The sequence below is a fragment of the Hydra viridissima genome, unplaced genomic scaffold (genome assembly GCF_058129835.1).
Source record: "Hydra viridissima isolate aposymbiotic clone 2 unplaced genomic scaffold, HvirCarnegie_v1 scaffold_5, whole genome shotgun sequence".
Lineage (NCBI taxonomy): Eukaryota > Metazoa > Cnidaria > Hydrozoa > Anthoathecata > Hydridae > Hydra > Hydra viridissima.
In genome coordinates this window covers 7374573-7400059 of record NW_028324304.1, presented here as the reverse complement: position 1 = coordinate 7400059, position 25487 = coordinate 7374573, and the positions used below count along the sequence as shown (strand labels likewise).

The 25487-nt window shown below is 29.3% G+C and overlaps 4 protein-coding genes and 1 long non-coding RNA gene across 10 annotated transcripts; 3 read left to right on the top strand and 2 right to left on the bottom strand.

The window, feature by feature from the left end:
- The first annotated feature begins 1906 nt into the window (after positions 1–1906).
- On the top strand, positions 1907–20841 carry LOC149888339 (uncharacterized). Of its 5 annotated transcripts, none has more exons than XR_016452539.1 (5): positions 1907–2199; positions 18407–18470; positions 19098–19301; positions 19377–19441; positions 20742–20841. It is a non-coding gene; the product is annotated as an uncharacterized LOC149888339 (long non-coding RNA). The 5 variants fall into 5 exon arrangements; XR_016452540.1 differs by lacking the exon at positions 1907–2199 and adding an exon at positions 17158–17759; XR_016452538.1 differs by lacking the exon at positions 1907–2199 and adding an exon at positions 17158–18197.
- LOC145189570 (uncharacterized) lies at positions 2146–11321 on the bottom strand. Of its 2 annotated transcripts, XM_090087563.1 has the most exons (7): positions 11222–11321; positions 6857–7178; positions 6639–6750; positions 6328–6468; positions 5148–5405; positions 2826–3107; positions 2146–2718 (listed from the first exon to the last, which is right to left on the bottom strand). In XM_090087563.1, the coding sequence occupies exons 1-7, from the start codon at positions 11272–11274 to the stop codon at positions 2510–2512; spliced, it is 1377 nt and encodes a 458-aa protein (XP_089943689.1). In that variant the 5' UTR covers positions 11275–11321; the 3' UTR covers positions 2146–2509. The 2 variants fall into 2 exon arrangements, with proteins under 2 accessions (XP_089943689.1, XP_089943690.1); XM_090087564.1 differs by lacking the exon at positions 11222–11321 and having other exon boundaries at positions 6857–7191.
- LOC149888341 (zinc finger MYM-type protein 1-like) lies at positions 7357–10908 on the bottom strand. Its single transcript, XM_090087562.1, has one exon. It carries the CDS (start codon positions 10644–10646, stop codon positions 7650–7652), a length of 2997 nt encoding a protein of 998 aa, XP_089943688.1. The 5' UTR covers positions 10647–10908; the 3' UTR covers positions 7357–7649.
- On the top strand, positions 12065–13120 carry LOC149888340 (general transcription factor II-I repeat domain-containing protein 2-like). The gene is made up of 2 exons (XM_090089060.1): positions 12065–12820; positions 12884–13120. The coding sequence occupies exons 1-2, from the start codon at positions 12065–12067 to the stop codon at positions 13118–13120; spliced, it is 993 nt and encodes a 330-aa protein (XP_089945186.1).
- On the top strand, positions 13229–13759 carry LOC145192841 (EPM2A-interacting protein 1-like). The gene has a single exon (XM_080070170.2). It carries the CDS (start codon positions 13229–13231, stop codon positions 13757–13759), a length of 531 nt encoding a protein of 176 aa, XP_079926296.2.
- Positions 20842–25487: the final 4646 nt, after the last annotated feature.

Genomic DNA, 25487 nt, shown 5'->3' with positions numbered 1-25487 from the left:
ATTTAGACCTAATAGGAAAAAAAAGGATCTCTGAGAGCGTTAAATAGTAAATTATTGATTTAAGTGAAAACCAGCAATATGCTATTTTGGAAACCAATTTAACGTTGATATAGTGAAATGAGTTGGTGTTTCAGAGGGCTGAGTTCAAAGTACATTTAAAAAGTTTAAAGAAACTGAGGCTGTCAAAGATTCTCCAAGGTCTGGTAGGCTTTCAAAGTTAGTTGAAAGAGACAAAAATGTCATTTTTTGCAGTGTTCAAATAAATCTTAGGATAAGCATTTGTAATTTAACAAAGAGGTCAATGCTTCCTTGAAGAACGTTTCAATTGGCAAGGAAACAGTGAGGAAGGTGTTACTCAACAAAGGCATAGGATCATATATCGTCTTTAAGCAACCACTTTTAACAGTAAAAGACCTTCTTAAACGCTTGAAACGGTGCCGAGAATCAAACTGGTCTTCTGAAAAATGGTTTCGGGTAATTTTTAGTGATGAGGCTAATTTTGAGGTACTAAACCGCAAAGGAAAGGTGAATGCTAACAGATACAAGCATAAGAAGTATTCATCTTGCTATGTTATACCGAGGTAACTGGGAGATGGAGGCTCAGCTGGTTTTTGTAAAACCAATTTAATATTTATACCTTGCTCTATTTTTATATATAAAAGTTTACAAAATTCCATTGCAAAGTTTTTTTATTTTGTTAGCTAAAGCTTACTAAAGGTTACTTAATAAAGAATTGTAAAAAATCTTTTGTTTTAACAATTTTATTAATAAAAAAAATTAGACCAATATCATAAAAACTTTGTCCTCGTATAAACTTTCTGGATCTACTGTATAAGTTAGCAGAATTTTAGCTTCTCATAATTTTATTAAAACCGAATTAGGGCAACGAAAACCGGGCGCGACGCAAAAAAATATTTATTTAGCGTTTGCAAAAGCCTAACCGTTAATAAAAAAATTTGTTTGAAATCCTCGTATCAGTGCGTTTGTTAATTATTCTTTTTGTTCACTTATAAAATTCAAAGTTTAAAAACTTTTTCATGTTATATGTAATAAGAACAAAAAGTTAAAAGAGTTATTTTATCATTTGGGTAAACTTAATTATTCAAAAAGCCAGTCTTGTATGGTCATTAAAAAATGTCGTGGACATGGAAATAAAACATTAATGGAAGTTATGCATTTGAGGTAAATGTTTATTGAAATATTATTCTTAGGAACTGATTATTTTTAGGAACTGATTATTCTTAGGAAATAATTATTCCTAGGAAATGATTGTTCCGCCTTAAATTCAATTTATATTTAAAAGATATGCAGCTTGCTTACAGTAATGGTTTTAAGTATGTTAATGCTTCACTGAAATTTTAAGAGAGATTTCAAGACAACTGTTCTATAACTCTTTGAACAATTGGGGGCTGGTAAGTTTCGTCTGGCTAAGGTTATTGCTAAAAAATCTTGTCCAGATGAAATTTTCTTTTATAAATCCAAGTGTCGATGATGATACATATATAACATTATGAAAAGTTTTCACTTGGGATAATAGCTAAATGCCTTGAGAGTTATTCAAATTAACCGGCCGATATTCCTAAATAGTTTAATTAAAGGGAGCCATGATTTACGTTACCTTACTGTTAATTTCAACTACGAGCAACCTCGATAAAAATTCTCTGTGTTAGAACAAAAACTCAAGGTAATTTTGCGATTGAAAATAATTTTGCGATTCTAGCTAACTATGGCGGGTAAAATAACCTACGTCAATAAAAATAATTCGCACAGCCTTTGTAATCGCGTTGAGAATTTGTTACGTAGGTTTATAGAAAACATTAAGATTATTTTTAATCACAATACAAACGCATTTCTTTTTAAGTCTTAGCCTTTTTTAAACTATTAAATCTTTTCAATATTTCTAAGTTGTATTTGCTGTTTGTTGAGAGAGGAAAGAGGAAAAGGTTTTGTAGGAATGAAAAATTTTCTAAACTAGCTCAATGTGTTTTGTATGTAAATTAACATAATTAACTTACAAAGAAAAGTAAAAAAGTTATTATTGAATTCATGAAAAATGGTGCTGATTTTGTAAAAAGAATAAATCAACAAATCAGTAATAATATATGGCAATGTTTATGAAGCTTGACAAAAAAAGGAGACCACGTATTTTAAACAACTTTGTGTGAGGATTCATTGCTTACAAATTTCAATTGTTCATATGTAGGTATTTTAATAGTTTTGTTATGTATATAAGTTGTGGGAAGTTTATCTAGGTGCATCGAAATATCTTACTATAATTCTTCTTCTGCACACATTCTGATGGCACATAAGTTAAATGGGCATAGTTAACAAAAATAAACATAATTAAAAGAATTTAAATATGTTAAAGTGAAAGAAATATTTTATTTTTAAACTAAGAGATATTACCAAACGAAAGAAAAAGAAAAGATTTTAACATATGTTGTGAAATGGGTAGATAAGTAAAGCAAATTTAAAACATGTTTCCCAAACTTTTCCTTTAAACGTTTCCTTATGGACTGCTTGAAGACTTCTCTGCGGTCTGCAGCAAGAAAGCTATACTATAGATATCGGTTATCATGCCGAAACCGAAATCAGCATCAGGTTTCGTTGGAACGTTTATTGATGAACCACAGTTTCTCCACCAATATCCCGTTGCGTAGCAATTTTGGAAAAAAGTGTCAGAAACAATTTGCCTTTGATCAAAATATCCTTCTTCTCCTATTAAAACAATAACGTGCTATTCTGTCTAATTATTGTATACATGAAAAGATTAATTTATTGATTGTTTATGTCAAAAATTAGAATTAAAAAATCCTACGACTTACTTGCATCATTCGGATCAAAAGTGTCATACGATATTACGTAATAACTATTTGCACTTCGTTTAATTTTCACATTTCTGTAGTATATTGTGACTTTGTCTTTAAAAATTGAAGTTGTGATAATTACTTTTATATCAACCAGAAACGCAGCAGTGATGCGTTCAAGCTGTTTCAAACCAATCCAGATGTTATCTGCTGAACTGAAACCTTCCTCGTATTTACTTAAAGGATTGTTCCAATATTTCGGATCACTTTCTGATGATCGATAAAGCATGATTGCTGATGCTGTGTTAAAACATCAAAAAGATGAGGGAAAATAACAAAATTATATAGATTTTACTGGCCTGCGTTTAAAAAGTTTTTTAGTCCTCGGGGTTTCTTAAGTAATCTCTAACTGGAATCGACCTCCTAAATCCAAGTAGGCCAATCATTTTGCTCAGTCAGGTCGGTTTTTTAAAATACATTATACCCTATATTTTTAGAGAAACATCATTTTTCAAGGAATCTGTCTTTTTCATAAAACTTATTTAATTCATTATAAGTATTTGTAAATGAGAAAAAAAAAATCAAATTATGACTCAATGCGACTCTTTTTTTAACTTAAAACTTACGAATAACTTAAGAATTTACTGAAGATTGTAAAAAATCTATTTCCCAAGAAAGAAGTCCTTGATGACTTAATGAATAACAATAGTCATTTGAAATTGGTGAAATCTTTCTCCTTGTTTTTCGCTATAACCTCAGTTTTCTGGAAAGTAGTCAAAATGTGACTGGAGAAAATGAGTTTTAATTGACATGCGAGCGCCCAGTTTTTCAAATCTTTTAAAAAGCTCATTTACATGTAAGACACTCTGAGCTTTTTTTATTCCCCAGAAAACCATAGATTACTGTACTAAACGTTTGCCAATTGGTTAGTTGGGCGGATAGTATTCACTGTAACTAGAAAGGCTGGCCATCTCGAGGAGCATTCGAAATTAGCCGCTACAACGTGTTAGATGAACCTCTAGTCCATCTAGAAAATGTATTACAAACTTCTCTCCATATAAAACTTAGTCTAATCTAAAAGCACTGAACAAAGAAAGCCAAGTATCTATTGGAAAGCTTTCCATTGATCAGTAATGGCAAGCCGCATACAGGCATATTTAACAGACCTCAAATAAAAATTCTGTTAAAGGACGAAAATTTGGACATCACAATTGAAGCCATTAAACAAAATGCATGGCACACGAAATAAGAAAATTTCTATTCATTTTTAAAAAATATTTAGCTGATGTATTTGCCAGTAAGAAAGTTGCAATAATGAACAAAGGTTTAGAAGTATACTTCAAGTACTCATTAAGCAATACAATACCAATCCTGCTCACCTGTAGAAAAGTAAGCATTACACAACCGCTCACGCTCGCAGTCAAAATGGACACCTCAAACTTCATCTAGAGAGTTTAGCCTCTATCTCAAAGTTGACCTTATTGAACAATATGAATGTTTGATTTGGACTTAAAAGACAAATTTCATTACGAAGCACCTAAGAAATCCCTAGGAACATATTTGACGCAGATCAGTGTTATAGAAGAAAAAAATTATTAAGTTATTTAATTTGTATCGGTCAATAGTTTCATAACCAAGCTTGCTTTAAATATTTCTTTCATTCATTTTATTGATTTTTATGTTTCCAATAACATAACTTACTTCATTTATATACTATTCGATAATTTAGGTCATCAATTAAATTAATTAATTAATAAACCTGAATGAGTGCTCCTGAATGATACTTTAAACATTTAAGTTTCAAATGAAAAATCCTAACTTCAAATAAAAGATTCCCCCCCCCCCCTTAAACTCTCCAAACTTTTCAAAAATAGTATTACATGTGTTAATAACAAGCATTGGGGTTTTTACCAAATAAGTAATGATAACAAAAAAGAATGATTAAAATCAAGTTCTTATTATACCGACGCTGCAAAGTGCAAATACAATAACACTTGAACTGCAAGTCTAAAAATCTAAAAGAAATAAATCTAATAAGTCTAAAAAAAACTAAAAAGTAAATCTAAAGAACGGCTGGTGTTTCTTCCTACTATCAACCTGATGATATTATGCAATTTTTGTTAAGAAGAATTATTGTAAACATAAAAATTTATGACTATACCAAGTGCTTTCACACTTAAATTTGAGATTTTTCAACAAGTGGAGTTTCTAGACCTCAAGCTAACAGTTTTGAAAGAAAAGTTTTTTTTTCTGCTAAAGATTTCACTAGACCTTAACATACATAGAAGATTTATAACTTTTTAGTAAAAAAACAAACAAACAAAAAAAACAAAAACTTACATTTGTTGATTTGAATGAAAGACATTATATTACTTGCAAATGCAGTGCAACAAATCGCGCTGGAATCAGGGTTTAAGTTATCACTATCTTTTACTTCACATCGACAGTGATGGACAACATAATTGTAAGTCCAATCGTTGTAACCATTCTTCATGTTCTGATAACAATATTGTTTACACTCGTAAAACGTACCAAGTTCTTTGAAAATGTCTTTTCTATTAAACCAATTATTTCTGTCTTTTATAGTCGTGCATATTTCTAAACAAAAACAACACTTTAAATTTAAATTAGTTTTAAAGAAAAACTTATGAAGAACAAAAACAACTCTTAATTGACGGCCATAATTTTTTCGCTTTAAATATTTGAAAAATTGAGAAGACCTTTAAAAATAAACATTTTAAAGTTAGCACGTGGTTTATTGATAAACCACGTGCTAACTTTAAAATGTCCTTGAAAAAATGTTCAAAAATCCTTCATCCTTTACCTCCTTAACAATTTTTAATCATTTTTCTGCCCTTTTAATGGTCCAAATTATTTCTAAACGAATAAATTTCTGATTTGTTTAAATATAAATAAATTAAATCATTAGTTTGATTAAAGTAAAATATTTAAGTACAGAATCACATGGCGAATTTGTTCATAACACTTGAACAAAAACACTGTTAAAAACACTTTTTTTTTTTGCCCTATTTTCAATCTGGCAAAAAGTAAAAAAGAAAGAGCAGTGTTTAAGATTCTTTAGAGTTCGGAGAAACGCGTATTTGATGATTATTGACCAAATTTAGGCCTTAAATAAAAAATGAATTTTAGTAAAAGTTGTAGAAAATAATTCAATAAACAAGTTTTTAAATTTTTAGATAGAATTTTAATTTTTTGGCTCAAGTGCAAATGGCCTGGTATCAGTTCTATATCTAACAAAATGTTTTGCTTTAACATAACATGCAAAAATGGCATCGTATTCAGCTTAGAAATTAATAAGTTGCCTCAAACTGAGACGAGAACTTTCAATAAGATAAAATTTTACAAAAAGATTTTCTGCTGATAAAGGCTAATAAAGTTGTATTTCCAGAGATTTTAAATTTGAGTACAAAATAAATATTCAGATTTCAGTACGAGCTTTAATCACTAAACTAAATATATACCACTAAAACAGGTTTTTACAAAATCTTTAAAAAATCACCTTTGTGATTTATATATTCTTTTCTTTGAACGTGACATTCGGCTTCAAAGCCTCCTCCTCCGTCTGGATCAATCAGATACTTTCCAGATATTTGTTGACCCGAATCAAAAATTTCTTGACAACTTCGAAAAGCTTTAACATCTGCAATATTAAATTTTTATTTGGATAAAAGAAAATCACGGTTTTTATAAAACATAAATATTTTTGCATAACAAAATTATCAGCAATACTTTAATAAACAAAAGAAGAAACCTGTAAAAATTAATTTGTTGATAACATTGAGTTTTAAATCAAAAAAGGGAAGTTTATACTTTTGGTACAATCGCATTGATGTTTCTTCGTGACACCACAACTATCTCTGCACCTGCAACTGCCACACTTATTCATTGAATTTATAACCACACACTTTTTGCCACAAAATCCCTTAATGAAAACTTTTCCTTGTAATTTGTTTTTTCAAAATCAAATCTTGAATCAAAACTTGAATCCTGACTTTTTTTTTTAAAAAAAAAAAAGAACTTTTGTTTACCGTTCCCTTTTTAACCAAATACGTCGTTGTACTTGTGGCGTATTCTGTGTTCTGGTCTAAATTTGTTGATTCGTCAAAAAATCTGCATTCGAATTTGTTTGAGTATTTCAGAACGATTGAAATAACCACACAATTTGTCATTAATTGACATGCCGTGATGCAAGAAAGGTAGGCTTCATGCTCTTCAATTTTAAAGGGTAGTAAAGCATTTGAAATAGTTCTGTTGACAAAAATGTAAATTTTCTCCTTATTTTGCGATATAATAGTTTGATACGAACTTAAATAAGCTAGTGGAATGTAAAATGCCAACATCAATCCTATACTTTGAAACAGTGGCGTTGCGTGAGAAAATTCCAGGGGGGGGAGAGACCTTATTTTTCCCAACTGCTTAACATAGTTTTCACAACTGTTTTTTATAATTTAAGAATTCAAAAAATCAATTTTTGTCCTATTTACAAAATCTACTGATTGTTATACTACATTGCACTCACTTTCATGAATTGTCAATTATCAGTATTTATTGACTTCTTTTAACAAAACATAGCTTCCTTTACATTTATACAAAATATTCAATTCAAAAAACGTCTAAAGGTTTTACCCATTCATAGTGAAACTGTATCAGTCCAAAAAAATGTTACAATTTACAAATCCAATAAACTTTACAAACCATTTTGGCAGCATATATAGCAGTTTAAAATTTTACGGAAATGAATTAGTACAAAGGAATATGGAAAATATTATTTTATTTCAAAACTTATACGCACAATATTTTATCATCACTATCATTTTTTGCCTACTGTTTGATTTTAATATGACGTTTCTTCAATTGAACCCATCGTTTAACAAGATGTTCGGGGTTAACTCCTTTACAAAGTTCTTTTTCGCACTTTAGTAGCATGAGGCTATCCAATCTCTCGTCACTCATTGTTGTTCTCAGATGTGATTTTACAATCTTGAGTTGACTGAATGAACGCTCATTTGATGCTACACCATAAGCAGCTGTGATTACAAAAATGCATAATTTATGGGCTTGTTTCAGTATATCCTTTAACTTCACAACATGGTACAAAATGTCTTGCAGCGTCTTAGCTGGTGTTCTTGATGACTTAAAATCTTCATGACCTTCTTCTAAACAGATATCTATCAAAATTTCCATCTGGCTTTTCAGCACATGAACGTCTGGAATATGATCCTTGTATCCAGGAGGAAAAAGTTTGTTTGCTTTTGTTAAGTTTTCAATACTCAAATTATCCTTATTTAAAGGAAAACTAAAAATTTTGGTGATAGGGGCAAATATTTCCTTTAATGCTGCCGAGTTTTCTGTTAAACCCATGGCTAGAGAGTCTATGACCTCTTTGAATTCTTTCCGGTAAAAAGCTTTCATCTCCATTGCTATTAATCTATGGTGTCGTTCGTAATCATTTTCTGCATCAATGTGTAATTTCCTAGAAAATATTACTGCACTTTCAATCAAATTATTCATAGCATCTGTATCGTTACTGATATTTTGTATGTTCTTGGCAGTACTTTCAATTACATTTATACTGTCGATAACATTGAAGTTTGGACTTTCTAAGATTTCTGTTAATATTTTTATCTTCTCAATGATATTCTTCATGAAGAAAAGAGTAATAATGAAATCAAAAGTTGTTACTTTTTTCAGAAGTCCCATTGCCTTAGTTCTTGTGTTAGTATCAAAAATCTTATTATTTGAGATGCTCTGAAGAAGATCAACAACCTTCTCTAAACACTGATTTAAAGCCTTAACAGATTTTGCTCGTGCGGTCCATCTTGTTCTAGACAGGTTTACAAGCTGTAGTGCACTGTCAATGTCTTCCAGTTTTTCTTTTAAATGACTAAATCTTTTTGTGCTTGATGTGAAGAAAACATGCAACTGTTCGAGAACATTAAACAATTCTCGTATTAAAGTATTAACATTGCATGCATGTTCAAGAGCAGTGTTTGTTCTGTGGTCTTGACAAGGTATGTAGGGTACATTATGGCCAACTTCTTCTGTTATATACTTTTGTACTCCTTTAAATTGTCCAGACATTGAACTCGCGTAATCATACGACTGAAAAGCCATCTTTGATGTGTCAATGCCTTCTTTATGTAAAGAAGATAAAATTAGCTCAGCCATCCCTTTTCCAGTCTTATCAGTGCATTCAACGGATTTTAAAAGCCTTTCCCGAATCTCACTGTTTTCACTGGCTGTTCTCACAACTATACTCATTATGTCCTTATGTGACATATCGGGAGTAGTGTCGGCCATCACGGAAAAAAAATTGGAGCTATTAATTTCTTCTATGATCTTTCCCTTTAATTCAGTTGCAATTAAACTAATCATTTCATTTTGAGACGATGGACTTGTGTATGTAACTCTATATGGACGAAGGGCTCTATCTTCAATCCAGGCTTTTAGTGTGGGATTGTGGCGAGAGATAAGATTCACTACTGCAACAAAGTTACCTTGATTAGCACTGTCCGATTCCCTAAACGCTAGCCCTTGGCTTCCTAAAGTCTTGCATGTATCAATAAGAATTTCAACAGTTTTTCTATTCTGTACCTCTATTTTTTGCTCTTCTATAAGAGCAAGTCTATTGGATTTATCAATAAGGTGATCTATATGACCTTTTTTCATAAGAAAGTGACAATATTCACTTAATGCAACTTTATGTGCTTGAGAGGTAAAGTGTGCCTGAAGCTTTCCAAGTTTTGCTTTCCCATAGCTTTTCATCTTGGACCAAGATCTTACCCCAACATTTATCCAAGCATCTTCAGTTTTTCCCTTCTTTCCAAATACCTTAGGGAAAAGCCGGCAGACAAAACAAAATGTGGCATCCTTCTGGGTACTGTATTCTAAATGTTCAAACTCTTTGTACCACTGGGGATTAAATCTATTTTTACCGTCACTTGGGAAACTAGCAAGTTTTGGTTGGTGTGGTCCTAACTGGATTAAATACGATTTTTGATTATCTGTAATTGTATGTGGACGTAATCCTGGGTCATGGCTTATCAATGCTGATGAATCTGATTTGTCAATTATAATACTTTGAGCTTTGATATCAAGTTTTCTTAAAAAAGCATTTCCCATTTTCAAAACATTTTTTGACATTTCCACCACAGAACTTGTTGCATTTACAATTTCAATCGCAGCGAATTTTTCATTTACTAATACTTCTTTACAGTATTTTTTATAAATGTCATTACAATCTTTAAGATTATCTATTAAAACACCCAAATTCCCCATGAGCAAAGTCCAACTTGTTGTTTCACTGCTTACTTCAGAAGTATCCAAGTTAATAATATTCATGTCATCCTTTTCATCTCGGTCAGGAAACTGTTTTAAATGATCTGATTTAGAATTTAGTTCTGTAAGTTTCTCTGCTTGTTCCTGGACTACAACATAACCCAAGTTTTCCCCTTTTGCATCATTATCTTGAATTTTTGAACTTGCATCCTCTTCAAATTTTTTATCAGAAGATGTTGATTCTTCTTCTATGGATATACTACATGTTGAAGTCGATGTTTCAATTATTATCAAGTCTAACTTTGTATGTTCACTACTTTGTATTTCATCATCCACTTCGACATCATCACCAGCATTCTGAGGTACCATTTTTCGTTTTTTTGAAGCTAAGGAGGCTAGAAAAGGATTCTCTGGGGCTCCCACTGTTTGTATATGAACCTTTCTACCACCATGAACGGATCTTTCATGACTGGTTTTATAGTCGTTGTTAAATACTGCTTTGCATACGCAACATTGTAATTTATATCTTTTGCTTTTCATAGTTAGTGCTGGAAAACAAATGCAGATACTATAATTTACCGTAATTTTTAACTGATTTAATGTTTATAAAAGTTATCACTCTTAATAAGTGTGATAACTTTTATAAACATTAAATAAGACAAATGTTGAAATCAATTCATGGAAATAAATATTCACGTTTCAAAGTAGAAAGTATGAAAAAAAAAAGAATAACTGCTTTTAGTCAAACATACAGCATAAACTTTCAGCTGCCATTTTTATTGTTGATAACAAAAAAAAAGTAGCGCGAAAAAAAAAACAACGCGGAAATCAAAAGGGCTCTTCTTTATGACTCCACAATTTATTTCGTCTTGTGGAAAACAGCCATAAGTCGTTTAATAAACGTAAAGTTTATTTGTCCAAGTCAAAAAAGAATTAGATGGATGATGGATTTTTGCAAACATTTTAATTTTATTTAACTAGAAAGTATTTTTTGATTTTATCACCTATTTCCCAACTGTCCCAACTCTAGGCAAGGAAATTCCCAACTTTTCTCTTTTTTAGATTCTGGGAGGGGGAGACTCCCCCCCCTACCCCCTCCAAGGCGACGCCCCTGCTTTGAAACAGCATCGTTGAAGTTTTCACTTTTAAGTTTTTTTAATAATGTCATAAAAGCTATATATAAAATACACTTTCTTAGGGCACAGCATATATTTTTTATTTAACATATATCTACATAGATATGTCTCATGTAAATATACTTTCATTATTGATGAAAAGCATACTAACTTGGGAGGGTTGGTAATTCTGTACATGTTTTAAATAAATTAGTAGCTGAATAATTAGTTTGATAAATCATTAAAAATGAAACACTTAAGAAACACTCTCATGTCTAAAATTGAAAAAAGTGGCCAAAATGTTGATACCCGTTTTATAATCATTTCCTCACAAGACTAAATTTGAAAACTGTTTTTCGAAGCAAAATAAAGCTTTTATAATTATGTTAATTAGAGTTGTTCAAAATAAGTTAAAGCAAGAATTAGAATTTTGAAAGTCTCTTTCTTCAGTTTTGATCAAATTGTTAAGATAATGTTTTCTTTTTATTTCACAAGTTCTTGACGGTCCTAAGTTGACGGTCGTAGATTGACGGTCGTAGGTTGAGGCTTCGAAAACATTTTCCAAATTCTAGAGCAGGGATGGCCAAAACGTGGCTCGCGAGCCGCATGCGGCTCTTGGAATTTCATTTCGACTCTTTTCGTACTAACTTTACTTAATTGCAAAGCTTATTTTTTTGAAATGGACAAAGTAAAGAAAAAAAGACAAAGAAAAGTTGATGACGAGAAAAGAATATTTAATGAAGACAGAAAAATTTGCATTTATTGAAAAAGAAAATAAACCGATATGTTTAATTTGTAATAAAGAACTTGCTCACAACAAGTCAGGGAATATTAAACGCCACTATGAAACTAAACATAAATTTTTCCAAGGAATATCCATTATATTCAGATTACAGGAAAAATAAAATTGAATTACTCAAAACAATAATTAACAATCAAATGAATGCTTCATCTTTCAGTAAAGAATCAACTATTTCTACAGAAGCAAGTTTTGTTATATCATGGAACATTGCAAGAGTAAAACATTCTTACTCTGATGGAGAATTTGAAAAGCAAAATATTTCAGATGTCCTCTTAGTTTTAGATCCTAGAAATAGCAAAATCCAAAGGTTAATTTCACAGATTCCTATTTCTCGACATTCAATTGAAAGAAGAATATCTGAGATAAGTGCTGATATTAAGCAGCAATTGTTGAATGACTTAAAAAACTGTGAAGCATTTAGTTTAGCTCTGGATGAATCAACAGATGTTCAAGATAAATCTCAAATGGCAGTATTTGTTAGGTATGTAAAATCAGATGTAATTGTGAAAGAAGAATTACTAGATTTGGTTGAGCTAAAAGATACAACTCGTGGAGTTGATGTAAAGGAAGCTCTTGAAACAGTTCTACTTAAAGCCAATGCACCTATCAACAAACTTGTTAGTGTTGCTACAGATGGTGCACCAGCAAAGGTTGGCAAACATGTTGGACTTATTGGTTTATTAAAAAGTGATCCTAAGTATCCAGAGTTCATTCCAGTTCATTGTTTGATTCATCGAGAACATTTAATAGCAAAACATTTGAATTTTTCAATCGTTCTAAAATCAGTGACAGAAATTGTAAATTACATTTGATCAAATGCTAAAAATCACAGACAGTTTATAAACTTTATTGATGAATAGGATCTTACTGACAAACTAAATGACCTATCATTTTACTGTGCTGTATGGTGGCTTTCAAGTAGTGATGCTTTATATAAGTTCATAGAATTATTAGAACCAATTAAATCTTTTTTGATTGAAAAGAAAAAGACTTTTGAAATTCTTGATGATATGAACTTTTTGCAAGATCTTTTGTTTTTGACTGATATAATGCAACATTTACAAAGTCTAAATTTATCTCTTCAGGGAAAAGAATAAATTATATCTGATCTTGCTCAGACTATTTTTAGTTTTCAAAAAAAAATTACCCTTTTTCAGAGAGATCTTACTTTAAAAACCTTTAACCATTTTCCTCAAATGAAGAAGATGATTATTTCTAATCCTTTAATTCAGTATGATGACCATAAGATTGAATCATACAGGGAAAAATTACAGAATTTACTAGAAGACTTTCAAAAAATGTTTATAGATTTGCATGCACTTAAATCATCTTTAGGATTTATAATAAATCCTTTTTTAATTGATATTATTGGTGATGGTTGTCCAATTCCATCAAACATAGTTGAAGAAGTATCTCAATTTGAAACAGAACTATTAGATCTCCAAGAAGATCAAAATCTTCTGATGCTGCATAAAACACTAACTTTATTGGAATTTCGAAAGATAGTCCCTGAGGTTAAGTATCCCTTACTGAAAAAGATTAGCATAAAATTTATTTCAATTTTTGGTTCAACATACACATGTGAATCTTTATTTTCCACTATGAAATTTGTCAAATCAAAGTATCGTGCAAATCTAACCACTGAGCATTTGTCAGAATTACTTAGAACAGCAACTACAAGCTTGAAGCCAGATTTTAAGAGACTTACCAGTAAAGTTCAGAATCTTAGTGCCTGATTGGAAAATTCATAACTTTGTAATTTTGTTACTTTTTTAAAAACTTATGACGTGAATATGCTTCTTAAATCAATTCTATAACTAGTTTTTCATGTGTGAGAGTAAAAGGGAATCAGATTTTTATTTAACTTGATTGAAATGAGTTTTTCGAAACACTCAAGATAATTTGAAATTCTAAACAAGCTTACATTAATAAGTGAAGTTTTTGACTTAAAAAAATTTTTTTTTTAATTTAGACATAAAAACTAGTTGTAAACATAAAATTTGTACACAAAAAGGTTTTTAGAAAAAGTTCTTTAGAAAGATTTATTTCTTTTCATAAAAATTTAAGTTTAACTTTATGGAGGATTTTACAGCACTTTCTTGCCACCAGTTTCTAATTTTTTTGTAAGGCAAAATATCTTTAAAAAAAGAATGCAGAAAAATTTTCTTAACGAATTATTTAATGCGGCTCTTCGGTTCACATAAGTATTTGAATGCGGCTCTCGTGCCAAAAAGTCTGGCCATCCCTGTTCTAGAGCAAAATATGAAAAATTTGAATAGCTTTTTGAATTTATTCTAACCGATAAAAAAAATATATTAACTGGTCATTTTTGTTTTTTTTTCTGAAACAGGAAAAACTAATTTAAAAACATTCGGTAAAAACGCCTAAAAAAAATCCATTCGTGTTGTTTTTTCTAGGCTTTATGTGAAGAGGGGATTTCACAGATTTTGACTTTAGAATAAAAATTTAATAAAATCATAATTTAAGAAGAAATTATTAATATATTTTACAATAAATCTGCATCGTTACACTGTTAAAAAAATATGCCAACATAAGATATGTCAAACATATTTTAAACCGACATAGTTTGAGATAATTTTCTCTAAATTATTTTCTGCCGACAATGTCCAAAATATCTTCTATCGACATAATTTGACATAATTCTATCTGACACATTTGCTGTTTCATATTCTTGAAGAAAAAATCAATACCAATTGTTTCATATACGTCTGTTTCCGACCTTTTCAGTGATGTACCATATGACAATATTGAAGCTCCCGTTGTAGTGATTTACCAAATTGGAATTAAAAACCATCTCAAACTTAATTTTTGTTACTGAAAGTGGTTTTTGTTAGTACGACTAAAAGAAAAAGTTGAACCTCAACAGCTTCCATGATAAAAAATTGAAATATGAAAAAAAAAAAGAATCTCAAAAGATTCTATGGCAAATTATAAAACCCTTAAAGAAAAATATGACGTCCAGTGTCATTTAAGAAATTAATACAAGTAGAAAAAATAGTAGAGTTTTTACAGGGTCGAACCATTTACAGCATAAATTTTTATGATCTGATGGTCTACAATATAAAGGAATAGAAAATGACTCTATGGCAGAACATTTAATTATGCTCCAGGATCAAATATATCACAACAGAAAGATAGGGTCGAATTTATGGTCGAAACATATCATATTAAAAATTAAATTTTTCACCGGCGCGGCGTTTCAGATTGAAATAGATTTCGAACAAAAATGTTTCGATCCTTAGCGCTTTTCGATTTGGATGCCTTTCCGTTGTAAATCTTTTTATCATAGCCATTTAAATCATAATTTGATTCTGAAAACTAACTATGGCTTTATGTGCTATCAAGTACTTTTCCAACACAAAATCAAAAAGAATTTTATTATGTGGTAGAAAGTTTTTTTATCATTCGACTTTTAGAATTCGATTATGGTACTGGACGCCATAAAAATGTGTTTGACTAAATTAAAATGTGAACTATTGAGTTCTTTAAACAAATTTTATTATATCAATTAAATTAAGATTGTTTTTTACCACCGTGATAAATTCTAAGATATCATTTGCGATTACGTTGATGGCTATAAACCAAAGCGAATCTAGTGATATCACGAAAAACTTTTACGCTGGAAAACGCTGCACTGTAAATTATTTGTGAGATTTCGTAGAGCAGACTCCATTTAGTTTTTTGGTTTTTCTTCCAGTATGCAAGACTGTTGAATTCAATGTTTAATGTCACTTGTGCTTCATAAAAAGCCCATTTTAAAATTAGTTGCCGAATATATAATCTGATTCTGAAGATGCATTACCAATTCCTTGTCTGGTTCCTTGAGTGCAAAGTTTTTAAGAGACTTTGATCAACTCCCAGCAAACAAACAAGATTGAAACCCTAAAATCTACCATATATCGACGTTGAAATAACGTCGTATGCTTGCTAGGCTTTGTGGTTCTTCAATTCAATATTTCTGTATTAAACAATTGATGACCTAATGTAGAGCAAAACCTCAGATCCAAAACTAAAGCAGCAGTTAATTCTTCACATTTAAAAAAAGCTTGTTCTCGTCTATTGATTGAGTTGTTCAGTAACAGTTTTAATCCCAAATCACCTGTTGGAACTTCTCAATTTCTATTTTCATTTGAACCCATCCGACGTAGAAGTCACTCATTGATAATTTTGCGAATTAAAAATTCAGCATGACCGAATGTATTGGTAAAAATGCGTCGAAATATGCATCTATTAAGCTCGGTGATGCATTATTTAATTTTAATTTGTCGTGTCTTAACCTTTGATATGCTTCTGCGTTGACATGGAAATCTTCTATCATCAAAAAAATGAAATCCCAGCGTGGTGCAATGTCTATACGAGGCTTTTTTAGATTTTTAATTTTATTTGGCGCGAATTTTTTAAAAATTTTTTTAATAGTTTTCTGTAACGAAGTTTACTTAAATATTACTTCATTTAACGCCAACTTTTTTCATAACAAAAACAATAAAAATCATTTTAAATTTCAATTGCAAAGTCATAAAAGTAATACTATCACTTTTCTTTTGAGATTAAATATTTTTCTTCATAGAAACGTTTAAGTTTCAATTTTTCATTATGGAAACTTCTTAGGTTCAACTTTTAATTAAAAATTACTGAAAATCTTTTTTTTTTCTCTTTTAACTTTAATCAAAGGAACTATTTTTAGTTAAGTCATTACTAATAAAAACCACTTTTAGCAATAAAAGTTCAAAAAAGCTAAATCGCCACTAGGAGCTTCAATATTGTCATATCTGAATTGTCATATCACATCACTGAAAAGTTCGAAATAGACGTATATGAAACAAATGATGTTTGTTTGCATGGTTTAGAATAAAAGTTTTAGGAAGCATAAATGGAGCAAAAAAGCAACAAATTCGTTAACTTATTATTATTTTACTCTTCAAATTAATCTGATATGTGCTATAAATTTGTAAGATTGATTTTTTCTTCAAGAATATGAATTAGCAATTCCCAGCAAGCAAAAGACGTCTATAGATCATCTAAAACTACTCTAATTTGCATCTTTCGTAGATGCGTATATTTTAGACGTATATTATTCATCGAAAAAAGATCTAATTTCAGTGACTCTATTTTTTTCCTATTGTAGACGCATATTAGATGTATAAACGAGATTAAAACATAGATATCTCTTTTCGGTTACATATAGATGCATTTAAAATGTCTTCTATAGATCAGTTGAAGAGAAAGAAGAAATTTTAACTAAAGACAGTCGATTTTACAGAACGATTATTATAAATGACCGCCATTAAAGAAACGTGCATGGCGGAAACTTGTTTCTAGAAAGGAATAAAAATTTATACGTAGCTAAGTTTATACTAACCTATGAACAACATAAATCATAATGATAATAATTTTGAATGAGTTTTAAATAAATAAAATTACATGCTATTACAAATTACTTGCTAATATAACGACGAAAATTTTCATGGTTTCAGTGCATAACATTTTACTAAAATCACTTCATGATCTGAAAGATAAGAACGTTATTCTTAAGTTGATATTTTTATTTGTAGATTAAAATGTAATTTTAATATAAATGTGTATTTTTATAAAAATATATGGTGTTTTTAATAACGCCAAAAACTGCTTTAGTGGTTGGCATTGCACATAACGTTTCCATTGAGAAAAATAGTTAAAAACAACAGTGAGAGGAAGGAGTTTTTAGAAGTTTGACTGGTGTGATTTATTTGCTTTTTTTTTTGTCTTGAAATAAAAACATTTTTATCTACATACAATTATGCCCTTTACAAAAAGTTCATACCAACAGTGATTCAAAAGGAATACAAGAAATTACTAGAGTCCTCATTTGTATCTTTAGACAGTATACTTAATGTTGGAATCTTAGGAGGAGATAGTAGTTCATCTTTTGAGAATGAAAGGACATTTGAGGAATATTCTGACCATTTGAGTATTTGTCTTCTGACAATTAATACTCTGATATCCATGAGCTTAATTAGTAAGAACATAACTCAATTTTGAAGAAAAGTTTGTCTGGATGTTTAAGCATTTGACCAGGTTTAAGTATAGTATAACTAGTTAACAAATCTCTTTGATAGCCAAAATTTTTACAAGAGGACAGATCAAGAATTGCTCTTAAGCCACGCCCTAAGAAAAGTAAGAGGAAGTTATCAATAATTGTATGTAATAAAGCAGAGTAGTATGTGACTTTTTAGTTTTTTATCTGTCAAAGTAAGGTTCTCTTTTGCACCTGAATTTTTATTTTCATTTTAGCCTTTTTAACTGATAATTTGCATGTATTAAGTTTTTTTTGTAAATATAATATTGCAAAGTAGTTTATTTACAGTCCAGACTGTTTTTATTAGGATTCCAGTCTGCATCTTTTGCCGCTGTCTGATTCTTTGCAAGAAGTTACCACTGATATAAAAAGTAAGTTTTTTAAAAATGTTATGCCAACTACTCGGAGTGAATAAAATAACAAATTATAAGTTTTTTTGGGGTTAGATTTTATTCATTCCTTTCTTTTGCATTTGTATAATGTTGGTGGTCAGTGATATATCTAGAAGTTATTTAGGGACACAGGTTAAAAGAGTTTCAGTTTATATTTTGAGGACCTTTTTTTAAACAAAAAAAAAAAAAAAAAAAAAAAAAAAGTCAGCGCACAGCTGTATGGATATTTGTAAAAAAAAATCATTTTTCCAAAAAACAATATTTGCAGAAAAAAAAGGTCCTTGATTTCTGAATTTGAGAATCAGTGCCCAAATACTTTAAATGCTGTCAGAACAGTCTACATTACCCTCTAAATAGAACTTATATATGAATTATCTTTATTTTAACTAATTTGATCTGGAGTTATGGCAGAATATTTTGGGTACCCAAACCGGTATACCAGTTCAAAATCAGCCTAGATATGTCACTAGGGGGTATGTACCCAAACATTGTTAGGATCAATTGTAAAACAATTAATAGGATATTTTTGCTATTTGGTTTCATGAGCTAAATAATGACTTTGAGGTAACTACTGACCTTTATTCACAAATACACAATTATTTATAGAGGTGGAACATCTTATTCTCAAAGAGCTGGCTGAAATAAAACTTATTTTAAAGGAGCTTGTTGAAGTAAAGTTTCATGCAACTGGGGTGAAGTTGCATGAAAATGCTAGAATCAGTTGACCAATTGGTAGAATTGCTAGAATCAGTTGACCAATTGGTAGCACCTAATAATAATCAAAAGGACAAATCAGAATATAATAATTTGGTATGATCTAATTATCTTATTTTTGTCTGGGTTATTTGAATGTTCAGGATTAACTCTATATGTTGTATATTTTAGCTTGATAGTTTGAAAATAGTTGGTGGCAGAAAGCCAAGAGAGCATGTTTTCATGATCATGAGAAGGTAAATGACAATTCCAATCTTATTTCAGTTACTTACAAGTTTAATTAAATAGCAGTAAAAAACATATAATTTTGACTATTTGACTAACAATTACTTGTAACTTGAAAATAATAAAATTTTTGAGTAATTTACTGTAGATATTTAAACTAGTATCTACATGCAAAAGTAATTTTGTTCGGAGTTTAAATTTAATGATTATAAAATTTTACAATTTATAGTTCATTCAAATAGTTTATTTCATGTATTCAAATATGTCATTTCATTTACATATTCAAATATATATATCAGTTTATTGTAAAAATATCTTTCAAGTCAATTTCCAATCAGCTACAATCTAAATTAAATCGAAAAGGCAATTTAATTTAGATTGTAGCTGATTGGAAAAAATAAGTCTTGAAAACCTTCTAAATATCTGGAGTGTTTTACGAGGTATAGTTTTAATGTGTATATAACTACTCTCTGAATTAAAAATGTATTCTTTAGCTCATTCTTGTGCCATACTAGTATTTTTGTCTCCATCACCTTTCTTTATCTATACCAAAGTAAATTATGTTGAATATTTTAAAATTTTTTCGTTTTGACAGATTCCTGTGAATACAATGTTGACTCAATAAAAGATCTAAAAAAATGTTTTTGCAAAATGCTCCTGCTTGTAATCAGAAAAAAAAAAAGAAAATTGGTGATACATTATTGTTAAAATCAATAAAATTATATTTTCAAATTAACTATTATTATTATTATTATTATTATTATTATTATTATTATTATTATTATTATTATTATTATTATTATTATTATTATTATTATTATTATTATTATTATTATTATTATTATTATTATTATTATTATTATTATTATTATTATTATTATTATTATTATTATTATTATTATTATTATTATTATTATTATTATTATTAATAATATTATTATTTTTATTATTGTTATTATTATAATAATAATAATAATTGTTATTATTGTTATCATCATTATTATTATTATTATTATTATTATTATTATTATTATTATTATTATTATTATTATTATTATTATTATTATTATTATTATATCTTCTTCAGATAATTGAAGATGAAGAGGTTAATAAATAGGAAAATACAGCTTAATAAGGTTACTTTGTACCAGAAAGACGTGTTATATCTCATATCTTTGATGTTTTTATGAAATTTGGCAACAAGTCGAGTGAAAGTTTATATATGTTTCATGTAAACAGATTTTTTAATCATTCTACATGTCTTTTAAAGCATTAGTGCATTTATTTACATACTATTACATTATATTTTAGATACCGATACCGAGGAACAACGAGTTGGCGGACTCAATAAAGAGTTATAGTTTTCTTATGGTAAACATTTGTTTTATAATCTTGGTAAATAAATTTCAACAACTTGAACCTAATTGTTTCTTTACTTGTGTAATTTTTTAAAGACTTTTTAATCCTAACTCAGTCGGCAAAAGATATCTAAACTGCATCTAATATGCATCTGAAAACTAGTCTATTTGATGTCTGAAATCACGTCGTGAATGAACGCTAAATAGATGTCTATCTTACAGATGTCTTTTTGATGCATTTTATTTGATAAAAGTGCATCTTTTAGATGCATAAAAGATGTGCAATATACGTCTACTTGATTATTTTTTTTATCGAATAAAATGCATCTAAAAGATGTCTATAAGATAGACGTCTATTTAGCGTTCATTCACGACGTGATTTCAGACATCTTTTAGACCAGTTCTCAGATGCATATTAGATGCATTTTAGACATCTTTTTGCCTGCTGGGTTACAGTATGTGCCAAAATTGTCACCATGTTTGAACAAAGAAAGTTTGCAAAGGCAGATTTTTGTTTGAAAGGTTGTTGTGGTTTATCGATGTGTTGGTTGCGAAAAAGCAACATTACCGGTGTGGTTTAAAAAACATTACTAAATAGCTACAATTACATTTCTGATTAATACAATAAAATGTTATATCTAATAGCTAGAAAACCCGGCGCATTTCGTAGACAGTTTTTTAGATATAAAGTTATTAACAACTGAAGGTTAATTACAATAGAGATGTTCTCTTGCAATATTAATATTTAACAGATTATTCCCATTTTCAAATCTTAAATACAAAAATTTGAAAGTGTCTACTTTTTAACTATCAATCATGATCTGTAGCCAGAGGGTTGAGTATGAGATTTGTCCTTTTCACACTCAAGCTTTCTTGTCATCCTTACTCCGCTATTGATAATTACCCAGTACCGTCCTCTTTCTCCGTTACCGCATCCATCCCCGTGAACAATAAGGTAAAATATTATCTGATTTGTAAGAATAAGTTAAATCAAATACCGTGGTGTTACCTAGCAAAAGTTCTATGCTGTAAGAAAGTCCTAATTTAAGAAATGAGAAATTTTGTTTATATAAAATAAACATTTCGAAAAAAATATTATGCATTTCTTGCTTCATTTGTTGCAGGTTTTGCATGCTTTGCATCCTTAGAAGAATAAACAAAAATAACTTCTCAAACATAAAGAATGGGAATTTTATCAAAGCTTTATAATTATTGCTTAAAAAAACCCTCTGCATTTATCCCAGGCTACTCTTTCTTGGTCTTCTCTCGCCTTTTACGACCTCCACCTCTATCAGATGAAACACGCAGTCAAGTTTTTATAGCTGAATGAATTTCAGCATTTTTGGCTTCCTTTGTCATGGGATTTGCACGCACAGAATCTGTATAATATATAAATATACTATAAACCCTTTGTATTCGCAAAGAAGTTGAAATATACTATATCAATACTAATTTCATTTCAAAAAATACTTAAAAGATTAACAACCTGTCACAAATCAGCATATAAAATTATATAGGCCACTGCTTTACAACTTACACTGAGGAAATTTTTCACTTTCAATTATTCTATTACTTTTTATATCAATACTGCTTAAAACGCAAACTGCTGCCAAATTATCATAGATAAATTCCATAAAATTTAACCCTAAAATTAACAAACATTGTGAAAGTAGAAACTTTAGGACTCATAACCATGTTCTTATCATTGTATTTTTACAATAGCATTTATAAAGCTGTGATGTAATGGTTTGTATATCTGAAAAGACCACTAGTCAGTGGTGCGAGCACACTAAAATAAGTTTTGTTGATTCTACGCTTGCACATGAATTAAGATTTTTATTGGTTGATTTTTAATAAATCTTATTAAAAAAGAGCATAAATACTGATGAGCACTTTAACGGAACTATTTGATCACAAGATACTAGTTTTGCAGGACAAATGTCACTTGACTACATGAAAACTAAAGTCTTCTTTCACAAAAACACTCTTTTTCAAACAATAGCAACATTTTTCAATTTACTCAAATAATATACAAACAATTATATACTAACCGCAAACGATGTCCTTAAGCTGGAGGACAGAAAAAGCATGTTTATTTCCATGGCCCATGAAATTAAAACTGTTTACCAAATCATCATTAATGACCATTTTCATTATTCGTCTGACAGTCTCTTTCAAAGAAATTAAGAAACGGGGTTACAAGGGGAAGAAAACTCATAAAGAATTGTGAATATCAGAACAACGTAAGAAAAAATTGATTTGAAAAATATGGATTCTTAACGTGTCATTTTGTACCAAGTAAAAATATAAAGCGATTCCATATAAAAAGTGTCATGGAAAAAAATATACAAAATACTTACCAAGTGTATGCTGCACCTTATTGATAAACTTTTATGTGCAAGAAAATCCAAAGTTATTTCTGTGTTTGATGAGTAGAAAATTAAAAAATTTTTTAAATTGAGAGATTAAATTTAAATTCATTATCTGAGTTAATAAACTAAAGAAAATAGTGAAGTTAAGAATCACATCTGAATTCCTCCAAATCATAACTCGAGCTATAGGTAAGATTTTTTGTTAAGATTTTTTAGTAAAGGTTTGCAAAATTAAAGTTGATCAAAATTACTCTGTAAAATTTGACGGTCGAAAATTGACAGTCATTTTCTTGTAGCAGATTAGTAAAATATATTGCCCATTGTTGGGTTCTTTTTCTTAAACAAGAATAACAAATTTAATTTAATAACTAATTGTTCTATAAAAAGCTAATAAAAAAAACCCACTTGTGTGTTATTTTGCCAAGCTAAAGTTAAGAGGCATTTTACACATTTTGACATCAGAATAAAAATTGAATGAAATAATTTTTTAAGAACGAATAATTGAAACATTAAAAACATTTTCAAGCAATAAGGAGTCTGCATCGGTTGCACGATTACCAATGGCCGGTAAATAGTCCGCGTCACATTTCATAAAAAGAAGCTTTAGTAGGAAGTTATTTCACAAAATTCAACAAAATTCAATCAAACTCAGTCGAATTATTGAAGTTCAAATAAATTGAAAAGTTTTTGCAAGGAGTTTATCATCGTAATCATTATACCGCCCCCGCCCCCATTCCTTATTGCAAAAATAAACTAATGTTAAACATAGAACTGTCGAGGAAGCTTTTTTAAATTTATTTTTTAAAATTAATTATTCGATCTTATTCGTTTGGTTTTAACGGCTCTAATATAGTAACAGATTGTCTGTTCAATATATCAGGGAAAGTGGATAACTTAAATTTTTAAATTTTGGTAAACCTATGTCATGATATTTCAATTGAATGAAATAACTTCAGAAAAAAATCTTAAGATTTTTTTTTCCCATCGAGCATTTATTACCTTTAATTTCCATGACGTTATTGAACTTGTTGAAGAGTTGGTATCTGTATAGTCAATTATTGACACAGCAAAACGCGCCTTTTGCAATGGCAGTTGCAAAATAAGAAATGGGAGTGAAAAAAATCGATAGTGTGGCTTTTGAAGGAAGCCCTATTATTACAGCTAAATAGTTTGAACCGCATTAAAGAGTTTAAAACGCTTCGATGTAAATTTTGGTTTTGCATTACATTTTTAGATATTTTACATGACATTTTACATGACATTTATCATAACGTTATCCTCTTTGCGATAGAGTGCTAAAGATTAAAGTTCAAGCTGATTGACAGTAGAAACTGCTTTATCAGAGACAGTAAATAGAGCAGAAAAAACACTAATAATTAAAATAAATGCTCTGCTTCTATTCAAAAGCCTCCTCAATTATGCAAATTAATATGCTAATGACCTGATAAAGGTTTAGGAGAGATTAAAAACAGAATCTCAAATCAAAATAAAGTCTAAATCCAATTCTTCGGTAAAATATACCAAACACATAAAGAAAAGAATGATTATAGATGTTTCCTTTGTTCTTTTGTTAAAACCTGGTAATGTGTTTCAAAAAAAAGCTTTTAATAAGATTGAAAACTTCAAAACTCAAAATAAAAGTTTAATTAAAGTTATAAAAGATTTAAACACTCAGAAAATGTTAAAGATGAGTTGAAATAACATCTTTTTAAACATTCTTTTAAAACAACAATCATATTCGTTTCGTATTTTGAAAAAGTTCCTAGATATTAGGATGCTACAGCTCCACTATTATTTATTTAAAAATATAAAATTAGCCTGTTTATGTATGTATGTATGTATGTATGTATGTATGTATGTATGTATGTATGTATGTATGTATGTATGTATGTATGTATGTATGTATGTATGTATGTATGTATGTATGTATGTATGTATGTATGTATGTATGTATGTATGTATGTATGTATGTATGTATGTATGTATGTATGTATGTATGTATGTATGTATGTATGTATGTATGTATGTATGTATGTATGTATGTATGTATGTATGTATGTATGTATGTATGTATGTATGTATGTATGTATGTATGTATGTATGTATGTATGTATGTATGTATGTATGTATGTATGTATGTATGTATGTATGTATGTATGTATGTATGTATGTATGTATGTATGTATGTATGTATGTATGTATGTATGTATGTATGTATGTATGTATGTATGTATGTATGTATGTATGTATGTATGTATGTATGTATGTATGTATGTATGTATGTATGTATGTATGTATGTATGTATGTATGTATGTATGTATGTATG